The sequence below is a fragment of the Anomalospiza imberbis genome, chromosome 17 (assembly GCF_031753505.1).
Source record: "Anomalospiza imberbis isolate Cuckoo-Finch-1a 21T00152 chromosome 17, ASM3175350v1, whole genome shotgun sequence".
NCBI lineage: Eukaryota > Metazoa > Chordata > Aves > Passeriformes > Viduidae > Anomalospiza > Anomalospiza imberbis.
Window position 1 is genome coordinate 15,590,842 of NC_089697.1, and position 21,736 is coordinate 15,612,577.

The 21,736-nt window shown below is 51.6% G+C and overlaps 2 protein-coding genes across 4 annotated transcripts in view; both read right to left on the reverse strand.

Moving 5' to 3' along the window:
• Positions 1–224: 224 nt before the first annotated feature.
• TLDC2 (TBC/LysM-associated domain containing 2) lies at positions 225–4,279 on the reverse strand. Its single transcript, XM_068208314.1, has 6 exons — positions 3,678–4,279; positions 2,745–2,891; positions 2,199–2,351; positions 1,956–2,051; positions 1,285–1,358; positions 225–902 (listed from the first exon to the last, which is right to left on the reverse strand). Exons 1-6 carry the CDS (start codon positions 3,708–3,710, stop codon positions 767–769), a joined length of 639 nt encoding a protein of 212 aa, XP_068064415.1. The 5' UTR covers positions 3,711–4,279; the 3' UTR covers positions 225–766.
• Positions 4,280–6,758: 2,479 nt separating this feature from the next.
• PIGU (phosphatidylinositol glycan anchor biosynthesis class U) overlaps positions 6,759–21,736 on the reverse strand; it is a 112,734-nt gene continuing 97,756 nt past the window's right edge. For 2 of the 3 annotated variants that reach the window (XM_068208230.1, XM_068208231.1), the window contains 9 exons: positions 21,231–21,293; positions 19,848–19,957; positions 18,113–18,213; positions 16,083–16,180; positions 14,113–14,267; positions 13,450–13,593; positions 12,545–12,669; positions 10,621–10,763; positions 6,759–7,832 (listed from right to left, as the gene is read on the reverse strand). In XM_068208230.1, the coding sequence (XP_068064331.1) occupies positions 7,719–7,832; positions 10,621–10,763; positions 12,545–12,669; positions 13,450–13,593; positions 14,113–14,267; positions 16,083–16,180; positions 18,113–18,213; positions 19,848–19,957; positions 21,231–21,293 (1,053 nt within the window). In that variant the 3' untranslated portion in view covers positions 6,759–7,718. Of the gene's footprint in view, positions 7,833–10,620; positions 10,764–12,178; positions 12,258–12,544; positions 12,670–13,449; positions 13,594–14,112; positions 14,268–16,082; positions 16,181–18,112; positions 18,214–19,847; positions 19,958–21,230; positions 21,294–21,736 lie in introns of those variants that run through there. The other variant, XR_011004852.1, reaches the window with a different exon arrangement.

Sequence of the window (21,736 nt, forward strand, 5' to 3'; positions counted from 1 at the left end):
ATCCCCTCCTGAGGAGGAAGCCCTGGTCCTCACAGGGTGACAGACAGAGAGTGTGGACTGTGCCAAAGGGGTTGGGTCCCTGAAGCAGTGTCCCAGGCTGACCCCCCACTCTTGCTGTGTCCACACAGCCCAGGCTGGGACAAGACACGGCTGTCACAGCTCCTGGCCTGCTCCCCACCACAGGTCCTGCACACCTTCACAGAGCCATTCAACGCTTTCAGGGCAAGGATGAGGCCAGGAGAAGTTTATTGAGGAATGGTGACTGTGTGGTCTCCAGCACTGCCAGAGCCAGCCCCGGGGGCAGAGGCTGCCTGGGCTTGCTCAGTTCTAAAGTGTCACTGCTCTTGAAGCTTCCTTCTCCGTGTGGGGCCCTGCCGTGCCCAGCTCTGCCATGCGCCCTCCTCCTGGGGCAGCTCTGCCAGGTGGGTTGGGGTTGGGCTTGGGGTTAGGGCTAGGAGTAGAGTTAGGTTTAGGGTTCGTTGTGCTATGCCGTTGTGGGCCCATGCACACACTCTGGGCTCCCCAGCCACATGGCAGCAACGCTGCAGGCCCGAGACCCCACTGCTGTTCATTCCAATCGTGCTGCCCCCACCGGCTGTTCTTTCCCCATGAAATCGGGATATTATTGGGAACAGGTGAAAGGAGGAGGGGGTGAGGCTGGTAGCATCCTGCAGGCTTTGCGGGTGGTCAGGAACAGCTGTACTGGAGACATCACTCCAAAGAATCCCCTCTCCAACACCTTTTTCCTTGGGTGTCTTTGTTGGGGTCAGGCCAGACCCCACATTTCCAGATCCTGGATGCAGAACTCCTCCCGCTGTGAGAGGGTCTCGTTGTCGAAAGTCTCGCAGGGCTGACTGCCCCCGTGGTGCAGGTCCCCATCCAGCCAGAGCCCAAACCTTCCGCTGCGAATGTGCCAAGAGCACGGTCAGCTGCGACCTTGCCTACTTCAGGTTGGAGACCTCCCACGCCATCTCCTGGGCGACCAGCCACCTCCCGTCCTCACTCTGTTCCCCAAAACGGACATGAGACGGGACAAGCAGCTGGCCCAGGTCTGCCACGGTGCCTGCAGGCAGGGAGCGGGCTGGGAACCAGCAGCCCTGCCAGCAGGCAGTAGGATTAGGGAATGAAAGGCCCAGTGCTGCTGGTGGCAGTGTTTTGGAGTTCAAACCATCACCACGTGCTTGGACCCAGCTCCATAGGGCAGCCTGGGTTCCTGTGATGGCTCTGATGGCCATCGGGGCTGGTGGCCCTCTGAGCCGCTGAAGTTGGCGGCGCCGTTCCTACCTGCCCCCACCGACCATCAGCAGATTCACATCCCCTTTCATGAAGAAGTCATTCCTGCCCGTCCACCTGAAGACCTGCATGGGGACAGCACACAGATGGGACCGTGGGCTGGGCAGTGTCCCCATCCCCATTCCTGTCGCTGTCCTGCGAGGACCAGCTGGGGGCTGCTGCGCCAAGCTGGCTCTGCTCAGGCACCCCTGTGTTCCACATCTCCAGAAGACCTGGCCGAGCCTGTGGTTCTGATCCATCTCTGCCAACAGCTCTGCGGGCCCTGCCAGGGCACAGCCGCCACCACTAACGCCCCATCACACACAGCCCCCAGCGGTGCCCGACGTGTGGCTGCCTCCACATTCTGCCAGCTTAGAGCTGGGCTGCGACCGCCCTGCCATGTGGAAGGAGCCCGCTGGCACCCAGCTGGGCAGGGTCCCCTTCCCTGAGCTTCCCTCCCTGCACACTGCGGGGATTCACCTTCTCCCCCCAGCCCTGGACAAACCTGGGGGCTGCTGCCAGGAGGGTCCCCACGCGGGGCTGCTGTCCCCACGTCCGGCCAAGCGCAGCCCCGTCACCCCAGATGCCCCCAGCACCGCGGGGACCGCCAGGCGTGGCCCGGCACCCGCGACATGGCCAGCCCCGCGCCGGGGTGCCCCAGGGCTGGCAGCGTGTAGCCGCACCTTCAGCTCGGGGCAGAAGGAGAAGAGGAAGGTCTCCCCCGTGCCGTAGAAGCCGCTGCTGCTGCGAATGGCGCTGGCGGAGAAGGCACCGAAGGCCTGGGGAAGCAGAAGGGGCAGACTCACGGGGCGGCGTGCAGAGGGGCTCCCAGCGCCGGGACGTGTCCCCGTCCCGCCAACGGAGCGAGGAGGTGCCCGAGCCCCGTGTGACACGGGGCAGCCGGGCTGGGGAGGGCACGGCCGTACCTGCGCCTCCGTGTCCCTGATGATCAGCAGGGCCGGGGAGTCCGGCCGGGCCCCGCTCCGGTACAGCGTCCGCAGGCTGAAGCCGTCCCGCCCGGTGGAGTAGAGCAGGTGCCAGGGCTGCTGCGTCAGCCGCGGGGGCAGCTGGGCACCCAGCTGGGGCACAGCGGCCTCAGCCGGTGCTGACTGGCTGAGCATCCTCCCCTGCCCCAGCACAAACCTGAGATCTCATCGAGAGTCCTCCCGAGAGGTGGCTCCACACCTCATCCCTCCAAGCAGCCTCCCAGGACACCCACCTGAGCATCCTTCCGAGAGATGGCTCCAAGCACCCTCCCCTACCACACGTTCCCAAAGCGTCCTCACCCTGCAAACCCTTCTGAGATGGCTCCCCAAGCATCCTTCCCCCCAGAGGTGACTGAGGTGACCGTCCCCAGGCACAGGGCAATGTCACCCATCTGGCCTCGCGCTGGACCATTCCTGGTAGGACAGGCTGTGGGAACGGGGCAGACGAGCGGGAGGGGGTTCCCTGGGCAGGCGGGGGTGCCTCACCTCCTCGAGCTCCGTGTCCCGCAGGATGCTGCTGGGTGTGCTCAGCACCAGCCTGCACGGCTCCTCCTCGGCTGCTCCCTCCCAGCCCCGCTGCCCCTCTCCAGCTGGGTCCTCGCATCCCATGCGCAGCTCCTCGTCCTGGTCGGGCTGCGGGCAGCAGGAGATGAGCATCTCTGCGGCCCGGAGGGAGCAGCAGCTCCCGAACCCGCCCAGCGTGGGATGTCTCCCATCCTCTGTCCAGGGGCTGGGAGAAGGGCCCAAGTCCACGGGAATGGGCACCAGGCTGAGCCTCCAGCCCAGCTCCCGATTGCCAGCTGCTCCCGATAGCCCAGGTGCCATGCCGTGCCATGCCGTGCCATGCCCTGGCACCCCGCCAGGCCGTGCCACCGCTGCACGCGGAACTTCAAGGGTGTATGGCCACCCGAGGGGGAGGAAGCGGTGGAGGAGGAGGAAGAGAAGGCAGGGAAGGCTTCTACAGGAAGGCTGAACCCCCCGTAGAAAGGGCGAAGCCTTGCCTTTTCCCTCTGCTCACGGCCAGGCTGAGCCCGCAGCGTAGAAGGGCTCTGGGATGTGCCGCGGTCCTGGTGGCCGCTAGTGACAAGTGTCTCAGCCGGCCACGTGCTCAGGATGGCTGTGGGTGCAGCCCATGCCCAAGGGGCACCACCCTGCCCACCACCCTGAGGGGGCAAGAGGGATGAGCGAGTGCAGCCCGGGGACGCAGGAGATCCCGGGGCCAGGATCCTCGCGAGGCCGTGGGCTGCAGGGGCAGGTCCCGCGTGTGCCCACCGCCCCCGCACCCCCCAGCCCCTCCCTCTCCCCAGGGCAGCCCCCCTCTGTCTGTCCAGCCCCGTGTCCAGCCTGGTGGGTGCCTCCCAGCGCTGGCCCAGAGCTCGTTCCTCGCTGCCCTATGGGACTGTGCCACGAGGGACCTACCAGGAGCTGGTAGCGGTATCGGAGCCCCCTCATTGCAGGAGTTCCTGGGGCGCTGGGGCTGCCGCCAGGGAGCCCTGGCCACCGGCCCGGGGTTAATGTTCAGCCGCGCCGGCCCCTCCCGGGTGCGTGACAGGGTGGGTGTGGATGCCAGCGGTCTGTCCCGGCGGGCGGGGGTCCAGAACGTGGCCCTCCTGCACGGTGCTGGGGAGCGTGGGCAGGCATCCCCCTCCAGACAGGTGCGTGGTGGCCGGTGGCTGTCACCTCTTTTGCACCCCGGCTGTCACCTGGAAGCAAGCGGAGAGCCCCCAGGCCGGGGGCTGCCTTGTTTTGGCATCGCTGGGGCAGGTCGTGCAGAGTTGCTCTTTGCAACACGACTGTTGCAATGGTTGTAGCAACTGCCAACACCTGTGTGGTGGGGTGACGCTGGCTGGACACCGGGCACCTGCCAAAGCCTCTCACTGCCCTCCACAGCTGCGCAGGGCTGAGAAAATACAGCAGAAGATTCATGAGTTAAGGACTGGGTAAGATCCCTCATCAAATTCCTTCAGGGCAAAACAGACATGAATTAGAGATATTAATGACTTTATTACTAACAAAATTCGAGCAGGATAATGAGAAGTAAAATAAGACCTTAAAACACCTTCTCTACACCTCCCTCCTTGCCAGCTCTGCCTCCACCCCTCCAGCAGTGCAGGGAGATGTGGAACAGAGGTTATGATCAGTTCATCACCTGTTGTTTCTGCTGCTGCTCAGGGAAAGGAGTTGGAGTCCTTCCCCTGCTCTGGCGTGGGCTCCTCCAGGGGGCTGCAGGTGGAGCTCTGCACCCCTGGGCTCTCCATGGGCTGCAGGGGCACAGCTGCCTCCCCATGGGCTTCCCCAGGGAATCCCTGGGGAATTTCAGCTCCAGCTCCTGCAACAGCTCCAGCCCCTCCTCCTGCCCTGCCCTGGGTGTGTGCAGGACTGTTCCTCTCACGTGTTTTCACTCCGCTCCTCTCTGAGTGCAATTACATCTGCACAGTAACTTTTTTCTTCTCCTTAAATGCCCGATCCCCGAGGCATCACCACCATCTGTGCTGGGCTGGGCCTTGGCCAGCAGCGGGTCCATCCTGGAGCCATCTGGAGGAAGTTTCTGGCAGCTGCTAATGGAAGTCACTCCCCTAGCCACCCCACTACCACAGCCTGGCCACACAAACCCACTGCAGGAGGCCCTGATGGCGCATGGCCCTGACTCTGAGGGAGCCGGCTTGGGACTGGCAGCTGAGGGAAGGAATCGCTGGCTGAGGGACCTGCCAGCCTCAGGTGCCTCTGGAGAAGCCTCTGCAGGCCAGGGAAGAGGCGCAGCGCCCCGCTGCAGCCTCCACTCAGCCTGGCTGTGAGCCTGTGGGTCCAAGTGCAACAATGCTCCGTTTATGCCACTTCAGGACTTGCTGTGTGCCTTGCCTGGGGGCACGATGGCCTTGATGCCTAGGCCTGGGCCGCTGCAGGCGTTTTTGGGTTGTTCCTCATCTCCATAGCAGGCCCACTGCAGCCCTGGTGGGTGTCTGCTCTGTTGTCCCCACCAGCCTTTGACAGCAGTGGGAGTTTGGGGATTCCTGGTGCCTGGCATTTGGTCACTGGCAACACTCGATGGGGATCAGGCAGTTCTGGTGGCCCCAAAAACTTCCTCTGGGACGCTGGTCAGGAGCTAGGACAGGGCTCCCGGTCCCTGCCCGAGCTGCCTTCGCACCGCCATCCCTGTCCCTGCCCTTACCCCTGCCAGTGCTTCTGTCCCTGCCCCACCCTTCCATACCCCTGACCCTGATTCTGTCCCTGCCTCTGCCCTGTCCTTTACCCTTCATTCTCCCTGCCCTTGCCCCTAACTCTGCCCTTTCCTTCTCCCTCCCCTAGGCCGTGCTCTTTGTCCCTCCCCGGCCCTGCTCATGTCTCTGCCTTTGCTCCTCCCCTGCCCCAGAGCTGACCCCACCACCTTCCTCAGGACGGCTCGAGTCCAGATTTGGGACTTGCTGCTTCAGGATACCGAGACGGACCCAGCCCCAGGAACAAACCCAGCTGCTGCACAGGACAGGGCGCTACCTGTACAGACCTGCCCTTCCCTTAAGCCTGCCCCTCAAACAGACCCGTTTCATTTTTTCGTCGCGTTTCCTCCCAACCCGTGTTTGCTTTCAGATCTCCCTGTGACTCTCAGTGCCTCCCACACCGCCCTCGCCCTCCAGCCCCCACAGCCAGAGCACACGGGGTGTCCAAAACTCGCACAGTTTATTTCGCTCCTTGCCGTGCCCCCGCCGGCCCGAGGCTCCCGCCGGGACCGCCCCAGGCCGGGCCCGCCCCAGGCCGGACCGCCCTAGGGCCGGACCGCCCCAGTCCGGACCGCCCCAGGCCGGGCCCGCCCCAGGCCGGACCGCCCCAGTCCGGGCCCGCCCCAGGCCGGGCCCGCCCCAGGCCGGACCGCCCCGGGCCGGACCGCCCCAGGCCGGACCGCCCCAGTCCGGGCCCGCCCCAGGCCGGACCGCCCCAGTCCGGGCCCGCCCCAGGCCGGACCGCCCCAGTCCGGGCCCGCCCCAGGCCGGACCGCCCCGGGCCGGACCGCCCCGGCCGGGCCCGCCCCAGGCCGGGCCCGCCCCAGTCCGGGCCCGCCCCAGGCCGGGCCGCCCCAGGCCGGACCGCCCCAGGCCGGGCCTGGCTGGGCGCGGCTCCACCCCCAAAGCGCTGACAGAAGTGCAATAAGGCAAAGGTTTGAATTGTCCGGAAAGAAAGATCTCTTTACACACCTGCCTGGGCACATCCATCCATCAGCTGCTCGGTACCGCGTGCAGTTTGGTTTCCATGTCACATTCCCAACCCTTGGGATGTCCCGTGGCAGCAGTGGTGATGCTGGAGGCGGCTGTCACACTCTGGTCACTGCCTCTCAGTGCCACCACACAGCCAGCAGAGCCGGTGGCTTCACCCCAGAGTGTCACATTCAGGGGGCAGCAGCAGCAGCTCCAAGGTGAGCAGGTCTGAGTGCAGAGGGGAGCGGGGGGCACCAGGGGAGCTGACTGAAGGGAGCCCCTGTGCACAGCCTTGAGCCCAGCACTGACTGGCACAGGGGTGACACAGACAAGTGCACATCCAGTAGCGATAAGCAGCTGTGGAACAACTCCATAACAGCAGTGGCTGAGACTCTTGCTGGATTTGGTCTGGGGCCTTACAGGGAGATTGTGACACCTCCTGGTCCCAGCTGCTGCCCCAAGTGATCACAGCAGCACAGTGTGAGCCCAGCACTGCCAGGCTTTGTCACCCAACAGAAACTGGGAGCAGTGGGAGTCCATCTCCTCAGTAGTAATTCCCCTCTGAGACCTGCAATGCCTCTGTGCAGCTCCTGGCATGGCTGTGTTGTTCCAGTGGGATAGAGCAGTTACCTGGTACCCACCCTGCTCCTGATCCCATCCCAGTTCTGGCTCCTACTTGTGTTTGAGTGCTGAGGTTACCAGGTGTGGCAGCAGTTCCAGCTGTCATCCAAGGTCATCATTCTTGGTCACCCAACCCTTTCACAGCACCCACTGTGACTGAGCACACAGGATTCTTCCAGATCCCTCAACAGCAGAACAACCAAGAAATGGAATCAGCAGCCAGGACGGGGGGGCACCAGGTACCCAGAGACTGCCTCGTGCCAAGCAGGAGCGTTACTGGTCAAAGCAGTGAAGGGGAACATCCCCAGAGAAGCAAACATCTCCAAGAAGCAGTGGTGGAAAACAGTTCATGGTCTGAGCTCCAGCCCTGGGTTTAGCTCAGACACTCCTGCTCCTGCTGGACTGCCCAGAGCAACTGATGGCTGAGGTCAAAGTGAAAAGCACAGCTGAGGGGGGAGGCACTGCAGCTCTGACAGTCTGTGCTGAGCCTGCAGCTCAGGGGGTTATTCCCACAACTTCAGCCCTTTCTTTCAGTTGGTATCATTCCCAAAGTCAGACCTCATTCAGGGAACCTTCCCCACCCACCCCATGCACCCCAAGCTTTGCATGTTCCTCGGAGTGGCCCGTGTCCCAGGAAATGGTAGTCCAGTCCTTATTTCAAAACCAGCATGGCCTCTGTCCCGTCCTGCCTTGTCAGGTGGAGCCCGTGAGTGAGGTAGTACTCCCGCCGGAGGAAGGCATAGAAATAATCCGAGATGAGCAGGATCTGTGGAGTGAGATGTTCAGACACATCAGTGGTGCTTCAGAGCAAGGAATAAAGAGGGACACGTGACAGGGGGGTTAAGCAGCTCCTGGGCTGTTCAGCACATGCTGCTGGAGGAGTCACTGTGACCTTGGGAACACCTTGTCCATCCCCTTGCCATGTTAAGCCAAGGGAGATTCACAAAGAGTAGCTCCATAAACTGGCCAAAATGTATGACAATGGCAGGTCCAGCTGTACCACAGCTTCACAGACATCTCAGCTGCACCCACAGGACTCCTTCTATCCAAGTGTTGTCCCACAGACAACAATCACAGGGTCATTTTAGCTGGAAAAGACCTCTGAGATCATCAAGTCCAACCTTTGACTGATCCCCCACTGTGTCACCCAGCCCAGAGCACTGAGTGACACATCCAGGCATTCCTTGGACACCTCCAGGGGTGGGACTCCACCACCTCCCCTTCCCATGCCCTGACCATGTTTTCTGTGAAGAAATTCCTCCTAATGTCCAACCTGAACCCCCCTGGCACAGCCCGAGGCCCTTTCCTCTCATCCTGACCCTGTTCCCTGGGAGCAGACTGATCCCCCCCAGCTGCACCCTCATGTCAGAGTTGCAGAGCTAGAAGATCCCCACTGAGCCTCCTTTTCTCCAGGCTGAAACCCCCCAGCTCCCTCAGCTGCTCCTGGGGCTCAGTTCCCTTTTCTGGACATGTTCCAGGTCTGTAATGTCCTTCCTGAACAGAGGTGCCCAAAGCTGTCCCCAGGGTTGGAGGTGCCTCACCAGTGCCCAGCACAGGCCACGGTCGCTGCCCTGGTCCTGCTGCCACACCATGGCTGGTACAGGCCAGGTGTCATTGGCCTCTTGCCCACCTGGGCACACCAGGCTGCTGTTCAGCTGCTGTTGAGCAGCACCCCCAGGGCCTTTCCAGTCACTGTGCCCCAAGCCAGGACACCTTTGGCTGTACTGAGGCACACGGTGGGACTGCTCCCATGCCTGGGGGCCTTGAGAGGGCAGGAACGGGTGACAGTGGCTTCTCTAAAGCTGCCACCTGGGGAAGCTGCCACTGCTGGGGCAGACTGGGCTGTGGCAGGGACCTGTTGGCTCAGTAGTGCCATTTGTCACTTAGCCTCTTGCAGTGTGACCTTCCTGCAGGACTGCTGCCCTCCTCCATTTGGAAACAGAAGCAGGTAACTAGAGTGGAAAACCTTTTCAGTGCCAGCCCGAGCTGGTAGTTGTTGTCCTTGTGTCCTAGTCTGCAGATGCCACTTAAAGCATCCCTTTGGCACTATGTCACCTGAAGTCCATGGCAGTGCTAAGGGCACAGAGGGAGGGACAGTCAGAGCCTGCCTGGGTTACTGTGCAATACAGCACAGAAAAACACAGCAGCTGCTGCAGAGGCTGAATGGCAGGACAGGAGAGGATGGAGGAGCAGGTGGAGAGCGGGGGAAAAGAGAAACAGGGCTGCAGACTGCTGAGGTCAGGGGAGAAAGTGAGAAGGAGAACAGACCCAGGGAGAGGCAAACAGCCATGATCTGCTTGCTTTGCTGAACTGCTGACAGGCTCTGCCAGTGCAGGTGATATTACCTTTAACTAAGCTTCTCTGCAGATATCTAAATGGGAAAAGAAAGAGCTGAGGTGGGTGGGGATGAGGACTAGGTCTTTCTCACAAGGAAATCAGACAAGAGGCTTGCTGTCTGCATTTACACAGAGCACAAGACCTTGCAGGATCTGCTATGACTTTCGCAGGTAGGAAATAAAACCTTAGAATATCAACACCTGCTATTTCTAGTTAAATTTTACTATTCCTTTCATTCCAGGAAAATCAGGAAATAAAACCTTCTTAGAATATCAACACCTGCTATTTCTAGTTAAATTTTACTATTCCTTTCATTCTATAGCAGGACCTGTAATGAACCACTCCCAGTTTCCTATCAGACCCTCTTAGCAGAATCTCTATTCTCCCTCTCAACCTGTGCAGTCTCTTTTGGTTTTACCAAATGAGTGTTTTCCCCATTAATCAAGGGTAAGAGTAGGTGGTTTTCTGCCCCTGGTCAAAGTGTTCCCCTGGCTTTAGGAGAAACAGACAAGCATAAATGGCTGAGGCACATTCAAACTAAAGGCAACTTTAACATGAAATGAAGGGTCTGCTCACCTACATGTCAAACTGCCCAAGGGCTCAGGTACATGACATGCAGCACAGAGAAGAGGAAGGACTTACAAAAGGTTGTAGCACCTGTGTACAGAGTTCCACCCTTCAAGGGTGCTAAGCTCTGCTTTCCCTAAGGCCAGTGGAAGTCATGTATCCAGAATGGCCTCAGGAAAGGCAGGGAGGGCAAGTCCCAACATCCCTGGGACCCTGCACGTGCTGCCATGTCTCAGAAAAACTGGTGCCATGTCCTTGAGCATGGGCAGGTCTCATTTGTCTATCTTCTGGCCCCACTGCTACTGCCCTGAGGTTTTTCCATTTCCCCTCTTAGCTCCCCTTCTCCATTCACTTGTGCTTGGTCCTGCCATACTGAGATGCTTTTCCTTGGCCATCAGCAACAGAGCACAGAACCTGCAGTCAGTCAGGATGGATTGTTAAGTCACAGCTCACACCACAAGAACTCCTTCCCATTAGTGTGCCAAGGGTTGAGGAACAGGCAGAATCCAGGAGGAGAGCCAGGAAGCTGCTATGCAGGACCACACAGGATGCTGAGAGGAGCTCCATCCTGCAGGATTCACTGCTGCTGACAGGCCACCCCATCCAGCAGCCTGCCCACAGTGCAGCTTCATTTGCCTCACTCTACTGACCTGCCCTATGTTGAAAGTCAACGTGATGGCATAATAAAAATTGGAGTTGGCACTTCCTGCATAAATCCATAGATGCCACAGAACAGGGAACAGGAAGGAGCAGAAAATGAGCACACATGACAGGATGAAGATGTTCCGGAGGACTGTAAAAGAAAATCAGCTGTTAAAATGATGTATTACTGAGCAGTCATGGTCACACAACCAGCAATGGTATTTAGGGTGTGCAGGGGGTGAGAGGCACTGGCCAAGACATACTTTCCTCCAACAACCTTCCACAGGTTGCTTTATTAAATTCCTGGACAGTGGTTATAAGAAATTCACTATATTTCCATTCAAAAGAAATACTTCTGCCTTTGTTGCAGTGTGGAATCCCCATTTGTAGCTCTTTCCTTCTAGATCCTGCTTCCAAACACACTTTCTTGGATGTCTTTGGCTTTTTGGTATCTACACTACAGTAACCAGCAGCTTGCAAAGGGGCCTTGCCAGCAGCACCCCAATTAGGAGAGCAGAGCACTTTAATTCCTTGCCTCATCAAGCTAATGACAAAGGAAAAAATGAATCTGTGGGTTATAGGAAAAGATACTTCCTTGGGAGGTGGCAAGGAAATGAAAGCACCATAAAAGGAAGAAACTCATACAGGCCAAATGCACTGACAGACACATGACGTCGGGAGGTGCAAGAATCCAGCAGTCTGCCTGAGTATCTGTCAGGTGGACAAAACCAAGCACAGCTTTGTCTAAAAGAGCTGGGAACTCCCAGGCCAGGAGAGGTTTTGTTTTCTGTGAAGTGCTTATGCCTGTCCTTTGGTAGCAGTGCTGTAACCCATCCTGACACTTGTGCTGTGCTTGGCTGCAGCTCAGCCCATGCCCATCACTCTGCAGTGGAGGGCAGATGATGTTTTGGGAGCATTGTTGCATCCAAACCTCTTCCTACCTATTTTAAACTTCTTGTTCAGAAGGTCTGTTCACACACTGCGGGGTGGAAGCCTGTGACAGATGACTGTCCCTCTCCCTGCATGCTTGGAATGTGGAACTGAACTACATTGATCAAGCACTTTCAGCAGTTCATCATCTGCTACAGCTGTGATGTGCTCAGGGCCAGCCTGGGGATTCCTGCCCTGTTTGATCACAGCTGCTTTGGCCTCAGCTCTCCTGAGTCTGAAACCCACAGAGCAGATGGTCTCCAGGTCTCCTGATTATTTGTCCTACAACAGGGAGGTGAGCTGTCCATGAACACACTTGGCCTGGCTTAGAGAAGGCTGCAGTGAAAGGCCTGGACAACGCGGCAGGGCTGGTCCAAGCAGCTGGTTTAAGCAAGAAACGCCAAGAAAAACACAAGACTTCCAAATCTCCTCATGGAAGCAGGTTCTATAGACTGAGCCTGAGAATCCACAGGAAGCTCTCTGTGATTTCAGGAGTTAAAGAGGGTCTTTTTGAAGCATTTAAGAAAGTCTGGACAATTGCTTGGAGAAATTCAGTTACTTTCACTCTAAGCAAACAAGCAAATACTAAACAAAGCACGACTGCAAGATCCAGCATTTTAAGGCTGGAGGACTCACCAAATGCTGGAGCACTGTTCAAATTACACAGCCTTAAATGGGAGTAAAGCATCTGGAGGATGCAGGACTGCAAAAGGTTCTCGTAAAAAAGATAATCTTCAGAACAAGTTGGAGAGAGGGGGAAGATAAGGTACAAGTGAAAATTCCCTCCTGACCAATTTCAACCCGAGTCCTAAAGACATGATAGGGACTGTATCACCAGAGGAAAAAACCTCTAAAATCCAGCCTCCTTCCAGACACTCCATGGAGGCCATGAGAGACTATGAACTTGGGTCTGGGTTTGGTTTAGTGGTGACCATTTAATTTAATTATTTGGCAGGCCCTTTTCCATTCCAGATTAATAATAATCAAGTACAAAGAACTTACATCTGTAAAGATGGCTCCAGACTGGAAGGAAGGCCATGTACAGTGCAACGTCTCCCACGGTGGGATAGGACTTGAAGATAGAAATGATGGCAAGCTGGACAAACATGAAGAACACAGGGTGTTCCCTGGAAGGGAAAACAAACAAAGGCTAAGAGGATGCAGTAGGGCCGCTGGAAACTGCACAGAAATGTCAGCAAGAGCACAGATATGCTGCAGGACAGGCTCGAAGAGGCTCCTGCAGCCCCGTTCTCTCAAAACCAGGCTCTGAATGCTGGGTGGGGTGGACAGAGCTGCCCTGCAGAGCAGCAGGGTCAGTGGAGGCACATCTGCCACAGCCCTCACCCAACAACCTCAGTGCACATTTACACCTGCACTGTGCTTTCCAGCTCTGCCCTATTCACCAGAAGCATTCAGCACCTGTCCTCTGATGGTAATCTGGAGAAGCCCAAAGCCCACAGTTATCCCTCTGGTACACCTGATCTATCCAGTGCAAGCCAAAGGACAAGCTCACTAAGAATCCAGGCGTGTTAAAGGGTGTTTTTATCACAAAGAAGTCAATGAAGCTAGATAGAAAAGTCCCCAAGTTTCCACATTTTTTCTGACAATGAAGAGCTAGAAGTTCCAGCCAGTTCTTGCTTTCTGACTACAGTGCCTTATGCTGGCACTTCTACAGCCTCCGTTTCTGCTGCCTCTGTTGATGCTTGCAACACAGAGTTCCACTGCAGAGCCCAAGTCACTCTGTTTAAGAGGAACAGAGCTGAAACTATGGGAAATGAGGAGGATAGGCCCTGTTAAAAATATTTTTCAGGCTTGTAGGTCAAGACATCCAACTTCAGCCTTAGACGCTTCCACTGGATAACTTAAGAGCTAAAAAGAAAGTAGCAGAGAATCACATCCATACTTACTTCAACTTTATTGCCAAGGGAATGGTGTAGAAGAACACATTGATTTGAAACACACATACAAAGAAAAGACTGAAGTGTTCAAACATCTCTGCAAAGAAGTACCAGAAAAGGCCAATATTGGGTGTCAGGTCTGGAACAGAAAGGCTGAAATTTGAAAAGAAAGTCATGGTAAATTTTTAAATGGTTGTTCTTCCCTGCCCTGCTTCTGTTGCATTAATTAATCATTGTATGCTACTGGATGTAGGACCTAAATTGTAAATCCATGAAAGAGAAACCAAATGGATGAAAACATGGAGAGCAGGCTGAAATCCTGCTGAGGAATCCTTCCTGGTGTCACAGCCAGATTCAAACCATTCTCAAGCAGACATTTCTCCAGAGAAGATTATTTCACAGCCATGGTAGCTCAACTACCAAATCCATTTCCAATCACTCAGTGGAAAACAGCTCCTGTCTTTAATTTTTGCTATTATTTATTTAACAGAAGTTGGAGTTGGCTAATGGCTACTTTCCTCCACATATTCTTTCTTTTATTGCATTGTCAGTAAATCACAGACCACACACTTCCTGGGTCAAGCACACTCCTGTGTGTGATGGGCAAGAAACAATCTGGGTGGGCAGGGTGGGGCCAGACAGAAAACCATCAGTAAGAATCCTTATACTTACATAAACCCATAAACAGATGGGATAAAATCCCAGGAGTTGAGCAGGAAGAAGGAGAGGCAGATGATCACCACCAGGCTGCACAGGTACAGGGATGCATACTGCATGCTGTAGAGCCAGAAACTTTTGCTTTTCAGTTTGATAGGTATGAACTGGCGCTGAAAGAGAAACAGAAGCACCTCATCACGGGGAGAGCCACAAGAAAGCGTGAGCGTTCAGAACATCATTTTAAATTGATGAAAGAAAGCATCAAACATTGGCACTATGGCATTTGAAGGAGCAGCTTCAACAAATTGCTTGTTGTTCCTCACTCTGGCCAATTAAGTCACACACATTGCATGTACTCCCAGAGCTGTGTTTGAAAATACAGTAGCAAGACATTTCTGCTTGCAGTGAGTCCCTCGTGTGAGCACACACACAGGTGTAAGATTTACACCCCTCCTCACAGCTGCACTGGTACCTCAGACCTTTGCAATACTGCACTGGTGCCTGTCTTCTCCTGCACGACCCCACTACAGGGGGTGACCGAAAGCCCTGCCCCAGAACTCCCACCCTGTGGCACCACCACTTGGCCTGGCACTCCTGCTCTGCTGAAATCAGGGCAAGAGCACATCCACTGAGTTCCTAAGCACAAATGAGCCCCTCTGAAAGCTGGCTTCCTCAAAGTCCTGCCACTGCCACATGTCTTTGTCACCAGTCAACGTAACATGACAGGGATATCTCACTCCATCAGGTCCCCTGACTGCCTGTGTACAGACAAATACACACAGGGGCCAACACCTTTGGGAATCGCTCAGCATTCTGCAGCTCCAGGTCAGTGACGTGGCTTTCCCATTTGGCCCTGGGGTTTGCAGTGACAGGAGATGTGCAGAGAACCTGCCCTGACTGCTGCGGGCTCTGTGTAAAGCTCATTGGGTTTTCTCAGTTGGACTGAGTTTAATGTCACTTGTTGGGACAATGTAAGCAACATTACCAAAATTTTTGGCAGGGCAGCTTGAAAAGAGCAGGAGAAAAGTGATTTAATTCTGTACAAAGAAAGCAGGAAAGTTAATTTAGAAATTTACATAAAAGGACACACACTGGAATAACTGCCTTTAAAAGTTGCAAATTAGGCAATCACATATCAAAGCACTTACTGTTTGTGAATTCAAAGTACAATGCTTGCATTTCACTCCCAATTTACTTTGGCTAAAGTTAAAGGAGAACAAATGAGACCAAAATATTAAAGATATAAATTCTCCTGAAAATCATCAAACTGAAAAAGCAACACTGACTCTGCAGTTCTTCTTCTGTAAAGACTAATAATTTAAATTCCTGAAAATAAGTAAGACATTCATGTCAGAACAAGAAAATTAATTACAACTGACTCCCATTCCGTCTGGAAGCTCAGAGATTTGAGAACAGGCTAGTTAAGTAAAGTTAAGCTATAAAATCACCACCAGAAGCAATGAGAAAAGACTGATGAAATGCACAGCAGCAGCAGTATTCAGAATTTTAAGAATTTCACATACTAAACATTATCAGAAAGTAATCTGTGAAGTGAGCTGAGCCTCTGCTGGCATCACAGCCTCACCTTGCTGCCAAAGCAGGATAAAAATAGCAAGGGCAGCCCTGGTGGCATTCAGGGTCTTGTTAATGGAGAGGGAGAAAGGACAACCAGCCTCTTTCCAGAATGTGCCTTTTGCCATTAAACCCCAAACCAGCATTTTCAAACTTCTCCAGGTCTGAGCACCTCATTGCTGCTCACACAACACAAAGAACAGCACTTATTTTGGCAAGCTAAACACCACCCAGTTCTGCAGACTTCCTGCTCCCTTCTCTCCAAACACAGGCATTCCCATTCAGGGTTCAAACTTGCCAGGACTTGAGAGTCACTTTTTCTGAAACTCTGCACTTGTCTGACTCCCCTCCCCAGGACTGTCCCTGCACAGTTACAAGAAGACAAGAGGTACCAAGAGTTAGAAATCACCTACCTGTAGAAGGTAAAGCAGTGCTGGAGCAAACAGTGTGAGAGGGTAGAGTGACTGGTATGTTGCTAAGGCTAGGAACACAGCACTGAGGAAGGCACTACCTGCAAAGAAACAAAAAGTTCAAGGAACTTCCAGTATAAACAGCCATACAACCAGAAGTCTAAACGGGAAGAAACTCATAACCCTCTGCAGGGGATTCACAAATATCAGGACACCACTTAAAGGAGTTTTTAGCAGAATGTGTCCTGCAGGGTGTCCTCTTGTTAATGACATTTTCAATGGAGAATGACTCATTCCATAAGAACAAACCACTGAATGGTTTCTATCTCCTGGCGTTCACACACAGAAAGAGATTCATATAATTCAGTCTCTATAAAGCCCATGCTGGCTGCTGTTAATGCATGGGAATGCATGACTTAAGTCATAACTGTATGTAAGAACTCCCATACTGGGCTTGCTGGATAACCTCATCACCAGAATGTGCTGCAGCCTCAGCAAAGCTGTGCCCAAGAGAGCAAGCAAAGTCTGCACTGAAGGAGTGGAGCAGCATTACTCTGCTTTACTGATACCAAAACTGAGACATAGAAAGGATTGGTGCAGTTTTTGCAAGTGACTTTATAAGTATAAATGTCTTTATTGAGGCAGCTTTATTGGAGGTGTCTCAGTGTTGAGCACTCACATTTCTCAACTACCAGTAACAGAAATAATGTCCAAAAGATCTCAGGTTAAACAAGAAAAATGAAAGCACCCAGTGCAATAGCCTGGTTATAGCTCCAGACTCAACAGAAGTCCTCTGTAAAAAGAGAGCTCAGACAGCAAGAGCCCTGACCCAGTGCACTGAACCAGCTGTGACTCTGCTGACAGCAAACACTCAGAGAGCTCCTCTCTGCTTCCTCCTTGGAAAGGAAAAATACCGGCTTACCTGGCAATGAGCCTTTCCTCTCTTTAACTACACTCTCCTGACAGAAACCTCCCTATCCTGTATTTTATCCGTTGCTCAGCTCTGCACAGATCTAAAGAAGTGATTCCAGATATCACAGTCATAACTGTTATCCTCTCTGCCCACTCAAACCCCAGACTGCCACACTCCCAGTCAGCGACAAACCACAAGACAGCCACTACAGTTTTGTCTATGACCAAACATTTGGTCTCAGGGTATCAGTGAACAGTTAAAAATCAGGTCAACTAAACAGACCCCACTGGTTTGCTATTGCAAACGCTTTTAAATTAAAACACCTCCTGACCCAATTAGCCAATAATTATGGGAAAATTTTAGATAAAAACTATCAGGTTTTTTTTTCTTTTGTTTTGGGTTTTTTTTTTTTTTTTTTTCCTGGAGACAAAGGATCAGACTGACCTTTCCTGTGATCCAGCAGAGAACTCCTTAAAACTTAGGTGACTATTACCAATCACACAGGCTAAAAGATTTTAGCACTGGGGAGTCAAAAGAAACAGAAAGCTGGCATTATGCAGAAAATTAATGAAACGGTGATTGTGACATCATCTACTCCACTGGGCTGGTTTGGGTCTTTGGTTGCTGCTTCTGCTTCCCCAAAGCTTAATTAGTTCATTTCAACCCATGTTTACAATCTGAGTGCAAGCCAAATAATACTTGCAGGCAAATGCTTGCTTTTGAATAAAGTTCAAGGATAAGCTTTGAAAATAAATTGTGTATGACATTTAAGTGCATATTCACATACAAAAGAAGAGCAAAAGAGCTCTTCTGTTCTGCAACACACAGACATGTTTCTTCCTGAACAGAAAACTATTTGAAGCCAACCAGGAAAAGGAGTCAGTTTTTAGCGTAAACTCTCGGGTACACTGAGGTGAAAGTAAGTCTTCACTTGACTATAAAGTCTTTTGATGTCACAAAGTCATGTAAAACTTTCACCTTGTTTCAGTCCTGTTTGTGCCATGTTTCACTGAGATCTTTGTAGCAACCCTATCTGTAAAGCTCCCCCTGGATTTAATTTTTCTACCTTTCTAATCTTTCTAAAAAGTCATTAAGAACCCTTTTTTCTTCACTGTGTTACCTTTTATTGTAGCTAAAATGAAGAATGCAATAACAGAGTTGTTGATGGCGCAGGTGGACTTTGCCACACAAGACATCACAGTGTAGGGGTTTAACAGGTAGCTGAAAAAGAGCAAAGCTCAGGTTACATTCAAAGGAGCATCTAATTAAAGGGATGTTCATAGAACAAAAAAGGTTCACTTTGCCTTTTCTTTTTGTTTATTTACATTTGATGGGATCCTCTCATCAGCAAATTAATTCAGCTGAACAGGTTCTTGAATCTGAAGTAAAAACCAGACCTCTGGATTGCAGACTGGGACACAGGGGCCACAGGGAGCCCGCTACAGAAATGAGACATTGGGAAGATGTCCAAAATGCAAGTTTTGGCCTAGAAAATGACTACCAAAAATGTTTCATGCTTTGCAGAAGCATTAAACATTTATTCAGTCAGATCTAGGATTATTTGGTCCAAAGGAAACTTTGTCTGCTACTCACACCTACTACTTCTGAAGAAAAGTAAGAAGAAAACATGATGGAAAGAAATCTGAGACATAAGCAGAGCTTCCCACAACCCAACCAGTCTCCTGCTGCGGCAGAGCAAGCCTTTACGTTCACCATGGCACTATCTGAGCACACAGCCAGCCAGCTATGCAAGACTGGCACATTTTAACTGGAATTACAGAAAAACTCTTAATGACTTTACATTACAGAATTCAGCCACACTTCAGTTAGCAAGCATGCCAGCTCCTTTTGGAAACAAGAATTACAATAATCTCATTTAAGTGGGTTCAGAACAAAGGAAAAGGTTTGGACGACTACCAATACAATAAGTATGATGATGCCTTGCCAACAACTAAATTACTCATCAGAGTCAGCAGACAGGGCTGATGATTTCCTAATTCCACTTTATATTTTCGTATGTCTCTAAGTCCCAGTCTGTCTTTTTCAGTGTTTCCAGAAGGCAGCATACAGCAGGACAGGTATGATTTAATGCCAACTTTGCTGTGGCGATACAAAACAGTCTGCAATTTACCCACTTTACCCTTCTGGCCATGGGAACTGTGCCATTTTAAAAATTCATATGAAAATAAGAAAAAATTGCAATTTATCTAATGGAGAACTCTCTATGATACAGAACAATTTGGATCATTTCTTTGTGTCAAAATATCAATTTAAAAAATCTGTAATAGTAGGCACCTTGCTTGTGTATTAGTTTAATTGAAGCCTTCTGAAATAAAAAAATGCTTAGTATACAGAAGAACACCAAGACATGAAATTAATAAAATGACAACATGAAAACATCTTTTAACTGTTATAAGCAATTTGGGACATTCAAGTTGTGATATTCAGCACACATTGAGATATTTTGTCCAGCCACTGAAAAATTCTCCTGACTTTTCTGAAAAGACACCATTTGGAAGGCATAGGATCAATTTTGATAACATAATCATTCAGGTAACATAAATGGGAATGTGATCTGTGCTGACTCAACATTCTTGTTACCCAGATAATGACCTTATGCTGCTGAGCCCATCTCAAAGGGCCTGAGTGAATTTACTTGCTGCCAACAAGCACATGTAAATGCATCTGATTTTCACTTTCAAACTGAGTATTCAGGACCAATAGCAAATTCAGAATTTCTGTGGGAAAGAAACACAACTTTTGACAGTTTTTGAAGGCCCAAATGAGACAAATAAACCCCAAAGAGAGCTGAGGAACCAAAGCAGCCCACTGCAGCCTACAGGAGCAATACTTACAATAGTGCTACCTTGAGGGGGATGTAGTGCATCTCCATGGGTGTCTGGATGAGTTCAGCCACATCTGGTGCATATTTATCCAGTTCTATTAGGAGCTTCTGCTTTTTGAACTGAACAAGGGAGAATGATCAAAGACTGTCAGAAGAGCAAAGCCATTATTCTGTACTACTTGTGTAACTCTATTTCATATTACTCAGCCAGTTACCTGGGGTTTCTATTACTGTGGAGTATACTCAAGCCCCTGGTATGAGTTAGAACTTATGTTATGTGAGGAGGTCTAGAGAACAAAAAATCCCTAACTTTCCCCAAATACTTAAAAACTGAAGTGAGAGTCAGGAGGAAGCAGATAATTTCTACTTGTTTAAACGTCCTTAATTACCTGTGTCTATGTCTTGACACAGCCACCAGTGAATTCACCACACTAGAGTCCAATACTCAAAATTCCCAACACCTCTCTGGATCTCTAATGAAAAGCTAACTTTATACATTCACTGTTCAACAAACAAGCCCCTGAAAACCAAAACCCCATACGTATGCAGTCTTTGCTGTTTTAAAGATGGATATTTCTATGACAAATCCCTCTTCAATCTCTTTTGTTTGGAGGCTCTCTATGGAGACAAAAGAGAAATCTGAAACATCAACTGACTGAATTATGTTATGATGAGACAGAGGGACAGAGATGCTAGCAGTAAATGCTCAACAACCAAAGTAACTCACATGTGGAATTCTCACATGCCTGCAGTTCTATCCTGGGTTATTTCCTTAACCTCAAAGTCAGAGGACAGGGAACAATCTCACAGCTGGGTGGGAGACCACAGAGATGCTGTAGAAAATGCCCTCCCCTGCTGATGTTGGTATCTAATCCCACCTGTCTGGAACTGTGAAGAGCACAGCACTGCTTATACAAAATGTTCTTTGAGAGCTGGGAGGAATCAATCACCTCCAAATACACATCTTTATAATGTGAAGGGAACAAGTAGCATTTGATGTCAGATTTTCACCATGCTCACAAGAATGATCTATGTCACCTCAGAACTGCTGGAAGGTTTCACTCCTTCCTTTACACATTTCTAGTCTGTGTATTACCTCATGCTTGTGTGCAAAGAAATCCTCTGTAAGGTATAACACCCAGGCTGGAGAAGGTTGTACACTGCTGTGATCACCACTCAGTGTGTAGCTACAGACACTGTAATAGTGCCACAACAAAATGTGAAATGCCTCAGTTGTCTACCACATTCAGTCCTGTTTGTTTATCATTAAAATATCACCAGATTTACTGCAATTAGAACTTGACACCACATCCTCTAGCACATCTTTACTTTGGCCCAAGATAATTATATTTGCTGGGAGAAGAGGACCAGCGACACTGGGAAGTCACCTTACCACAACTTTGTTGAAGTCCTGGATTGCCAAGTAAAGGGCAACAGCAGTTAGCACATCAGTTATCTAAAAAAGCAAGGGAGAGACTGATTGTAAGCAAAATAAACAATTGGAGAAAAATATATTGGTCAGCATTTAACAGGAGCTCTGATCTGACTCAGCTCAGCTCACAAAAACACAAGCTTTAAAAATCCTGAAAGGCTGATTTGTACAGTGCTCTTACACACCACTTCACCTTGAAGACATGAGCTGTATCACAAATATTTATATTCACAAAACAAGAGAATGGGGAATTAAGAGGAAAGAAATTGTCCATGGAGAGCAGCACAAGAGACTAATAGAGAGAATCACTGGTGTAGTGAGAGCACAGCAACACTAGGGCAGCACCCAGCTCGTTGAACCCACCCGGCCACCAGGGTAGCACAACAGTGCCTTGAGCTGCCCCCGACTGCCCAGGCAGCAGCACAGGGCACATGGCACATGGCACTGGCTCTGCACAAGCCCTGCCT

Bases quoted from the DNA above. Each gene is read 5' to 3' on its own strand.
- TLDC2 (XM_068208314.1), bottom strand. From the start codon at position 3,710: ATGAGGGGGCTCCGATACCGCTACCAGCTCCTG. The intron at 2,352-2,744 runs GTGAGGCACCCC...GCTGTGCCCCAG, and splicing joins GGGACACGGAGCTCGAGGAG to CTGGGTGCCCAGCTGCCCCC. The intron at 903-1,284 runs GTAGGAACGGCG...GCACATTCGCAG, and splicing joins CTGATGGTCGGTGGGGGCAG to CGGAAGGTTTGGGCTCTGGC.